Consider the following 4,234-nt stretch of genomic DNA (forward strand, 5'->3'; position numbering starts at 1 on the left):
GCTGCATGAGACTAAACCGGATCTGACGTGTGGTAGTCTTTTCCGACCATGTGGTTGGTGGTCGGTCGTCTGATCATTGAAACGAAAACAGAGAATAATAATAAAGTCCATTGTGCTTTTTATTGGAACTTGAATTAGTAACGATGGAGCAGTGTTACGGCAGCCGATTGTTGGCTGCTATCGGGAACCCCAAGTGTCAATGAACACCTATCCTTTCCAGAAGCGGTAATAAGCTGAGCTTGCTTTCAGTGGACCCTCTTGTCCTTGCTTGCTCTGTGGTTTGATGTTCTCAACTTTTGTGAAGTGTTCAAACTTTCAACATTTTTAAGAGAGTTTTTTGTCAAATCAAACCCAAATATTTTACCAGCACTCGTTCATCCAAAATGAAATGTTTTTAATTTGACATGCGCGTACTCATGAATTTTCAATTTTTTCCCGAATATCAACGAAAGATGGCATTTCAATGACTCGTGAAAGTGGCATCTAAGGCTGAATGTGTGATGATTTATTTTTAAATTGAATTTATACTTTTCTTACTCTATTAGTGAAAAATCCTTCTTACTATTTGAACCTTCAAAAGCATTTTTTCTAACTTGTAACATTTACTTATTTTCGAACATTATCCATGAAAGCATACCCTTCAAATTCGTGTATTTTTCACCGCTACTCATACATATAACATCCAAAATCCTCAAAAGAGGTAAAAAAAAATTGGTCGTGAAGCTGTGGGATTGATTTATATATGTATTTTCTATATTTTGGATACTGGGTCGATATTTCATGCACAGACGTAATGGGCACCGATCTGTAATCAATGCCAATGTTTTAATCGAATTGGGCAACACTATTTAGGGTTATTCCCTAATTGTGGTGGAGTGGGTTCCAATCTGACATCCTGGAGACTAGGGCCGGTATTCTTAGTTCGCAGTTGGGTCTGAAAGTGCAGATTTTTGGGGGAATTTCAATACCGCTATTGGAATGGAATGGAATCTCCAGACATTCATATTGAATCAGCTTTTATCTTATTTAGCTTTATATTCATCTGATTTACTAACAAATTGAAGTTGGCTTGCCCTTCAATGTAGAATTATTCAAGTATTTTGTTTAAAAAAATTTTTCAAGTCTGACTCCTGCATCAAAGCCTACATTTTCCAGACGAATATTAGAGGGAAGTAAATTGAATAATAAAGACGCTCGACAAAGAAAGGAGGTGGACTTTTCGTTCCTTTGACCTTTTTAGTAAGACATGTTTGGACATCAATCCATTTTATAGGGAACTTATTAATCTTGGCTTTGTATTTTGAACCTTCAAATCCCTCCCAAAACAACTCATTCACAATTTTGCAGCATCTAAATCAAACCCATTTAAAGGGAAGCTGTGTGTTTATGGGACAGTTAGTTTACATGTGTTAATGTAAAAAATCATTTGTCAACCCCCTTGAAAAGTACTAAAATTTCATCAAAATTTAATAATAAGCAGAAAAAGTCACTATCCTCACCAATATTCCGATGCAACAATAATCCAATAAAATGGATTTTCATGACTTTGTGCAGTAGAACAAATAGTATATTTAATGCTTTGGTTCGATTAGTGCTTTGAATAACGTGAAATGTTGAGCATTAAGTTCAAAGTCATAGTCAATTAATCGTGTTGAAACGGATCTCACTTTAAATTCTTATTGTCAATTTGGAACAGAAAAAAATCAATTTGTACTTTTTTTTTTGAAGAATATAGGGAGATAACGTGTTGGTTGAACGCTCGAGTATGCAAGAGAGTAGAGACCCTTCGTAGTTTCACTGTTGACCATTTGACCGACGAGAGAACGTGATTAAAACTTGATTTCCTAGAAAGTATTCCGGATTGGAGAAAGATCAAAATAGACCGTACAACTTGGCCAAGACAAACCAACACTTGCTTTGGTGTCTCTTCATTGCAAGTCACAACTGCCTGCCAAAAACTTTAGACCAATTCAGACCAATTTATCTTTGAGAAAGGCTAGAATTGAGCATAACTTGAATTAAAGTAAGCACTTATATACGTCTGAATCAACTGACAGTGCTATGCGAGAGTTCTGTTTTGTTTTGATTTTCATTGGGCTGGTAGCATTCTCCGTTGGTGAGACACTGCAAGTAAATGTGACTCAGTCTTCTTATCATCACCATAAACAAGAGGAACAAGAGCTTTGGAAAACACAGAGACCCAAGCTTCTGAAGAAACTTAGAGCATTGCTGAAAGATGGTAAATCTCAAGAAGACGGGATAAAAACAGAAATAATCGTGGTAAGAACATTAAATTTATTATTGTCAGCTCTTACAAACTTTTGTCGGATTTTTAACTATTATCCTAGGCTGAACTTAAATCTGTCATATCACAATTGGCAGCGCAACGTCCTAAATCTAATCGAGAGTCACGACAATTTTGCGAATGCCCAGTGGGACCAGTAGGCCCTCCAGGATACCCGGGTAGAAACGGGTTTCCCGGAGGAATTGGTCCTCCTGGTGTCAATGGCGGATTGGGCCATCCCGGTTTCAGTGGTCCTCCTGGATCTTCCGGTCAAAATGGAACACCGGGTTTCGATGGCCAACCTGGAAATCCTGGACCAGTTGGATCACCAGGACTTCCCGGAAAAAATGGTACTCCAGGTGCTCATGGAGCTCACGGCGTTGATGGCTCCCCAGGTGCCCCAGGACTTGTTGGATCAATGGGAGGCATTGGCCCATCTGGACAACTTGGAGGAAGCGGACAGATGGGATCGAATGGCGCCAATGGGTTGAATGGACCACCTGGAATGCAAGGTCCAGTGGGCATATTTGGGCCAACAGGGGCCTTTGGACTGGCTGGCAGCTCCGGAGTCAGTGGTGTGCTTGGTATGGAGGGCAACCCGGGTGCTTCAGGCTCTTCTGGCAAGCCAGGAAGTGACGGTAAACATGGATTAATAGGTAATCCAGGGGCCCCTGGACCCATCGGGACCCCCGGGAAGAGTGGCCAAGATGGCCAAGACGGTTCAAATGGCGCCACAGGGGCTCAAGGTGTGCAAGGAGCAATGGGCGACTTTGGCAATGAGGGTGCTCAAGGTGCATCTGGAGTGGCTGGAGCGAGTGGATTATCTGGAGCATCAGGGGCTGATGGACTCTCAGGACTAATTGGATCAGTGGGTCAACCAGGAGCAAATGGTCTCAATGGTCAAGACGGTGCTTCCGGAGGCGCAGGTGAAGCAGGAGTGCGCGGACCAAATGGGCAAAACGGCAAGGATGGCTCGAACTGCCAAGATGGTGCTTCAGGACCACCCGGGGCGATTGGGGCCTTTGGCCCAATGGGGCAACCTGGGCCACAGGGACCCATGGGTCCAATTGGAGCCATTGGCTCACAGGGTCCGCCTGGCATGCCCGGTGTTTATGGTATACCAGGAATTTCAGGTTCGGATTCGGGTTCTGTGGTCGAGCCTGATCCCCCCATAGGTAAGAATATACCTAAACCATGCCCAAGGTGGAAATGCTCTACTGAGCCTTGCTGTAGGTTAGTAGAACTAACGATGAAATTAAGACAATCGCTTGGTTTCTGAAGACAATCCACAGAATTCCTCGGCCAATCTGATATGCAAGCTCGTTCCATGTGGCATTGACGCTCTTGTGAGCAATGCAATTAGCGATCTTTTTAAGACAGAACTTTTCTGTTGGCCTTAAACTATTGCTTAAGAAGAATCATATTCTGTTTGAATCAAGACAATGTCTTTTGTTAAGTTATAACTATGATCTAATTTGTACGATGCTAATCCTCAATGTCTGATTCAGGGCAAAATATGAACTTGCCCCACGTCGAGTGCTACTAATCAATTAGAAATGATTTGATATTATTTTCTGTCTTAAGATAAGAGAAGAATGGCCACAAAACTCCTGCAAACTAAATTTGTTCAAAATTTTATTGACCAAACAACGTTTTGTGTACATTAAAACTAAGACTTTTAAAACTGATTTAAGTTGGGCCTGCTCGAAAAAATTTGGACTCATTGTGGATGAATTTTGTAGACAGTCACATATATTTTCTTAATCTTCTTTAGTTATCGTTGTGATATTTATTTTCCTTGTATAAGACCATAGAAACTAGACTAGGGAATTCAAAACATGATTTTATAAATTAATGGCGTTTCGGCAGAATACCGGAACTTATAACGTCGCTTTAACCGTTCAATGTATGACTGTCTTAGCCCTTTTCACGTGATGGATTATTTGAATG

The 4,234-nt window shown here is 41.1% G+C and overlaps 1 protein-coding gene across 1 annotated transcript; it reads left to right on the top strand.

The window, feature by feature from the left end:
• The first annotated feature begins 1,895 nt into the window (after positions 1-1,895).
• Positions 1,896-3,765, top strand: LOC131891077 (collagen alpha-2(I) chain-like). The gene is made up of 2 exons (XM_059240577.1): positions 1,896-2,280; positions 2,349-3,765. The coding sequence occupies exons 1-2, from the start codon at positions 2,062-2,064 to the stop codon at positions 3,561-3,563; spliced, it is 1,434 nt and encodes a 477-aa protein (XP_059096560.1). The 5' UTR covers positions 1,896-2,061; the 3' UTR covers positions 3,564-3,765.
• The last annotated feature ends 469 nt before the right edge of the window (positions 3,766-4,234 follow it).

The sequence above is a fragment of the Tigriopus californicus genome, chromosome 11 (genome assembly GCF_007210705.1).
Source record: "Tigriopus californicus strain San Diego chromosome 11, Tcal_SD_v2.1, whole genome shotgun sequence".
Lineage (NCBI taxonomy): Eukaryota > Metazoa > Arthropoda > Copepoda > Harpacticoida > Harpacticidae > Tigriopus > Tigriopus californicus.

Bases quoted from the DNA above. Each gene is read 5' to 3' on its own strand.
- LOC131891077 (XM_059240577.1), top strand. From the start codon at position 2,062: ATGCGAGAGTTCTGTTTTGTTTTGATTTTCATTGGGCTGGTAGCATTC. The intron at 2,281-2,348 runs GTAAGAACATTA...CTATTATCCTAG, and splicing joins TAAAAACAGAAATAATCGTG to GCTGAACTTAAATCTGTCAT.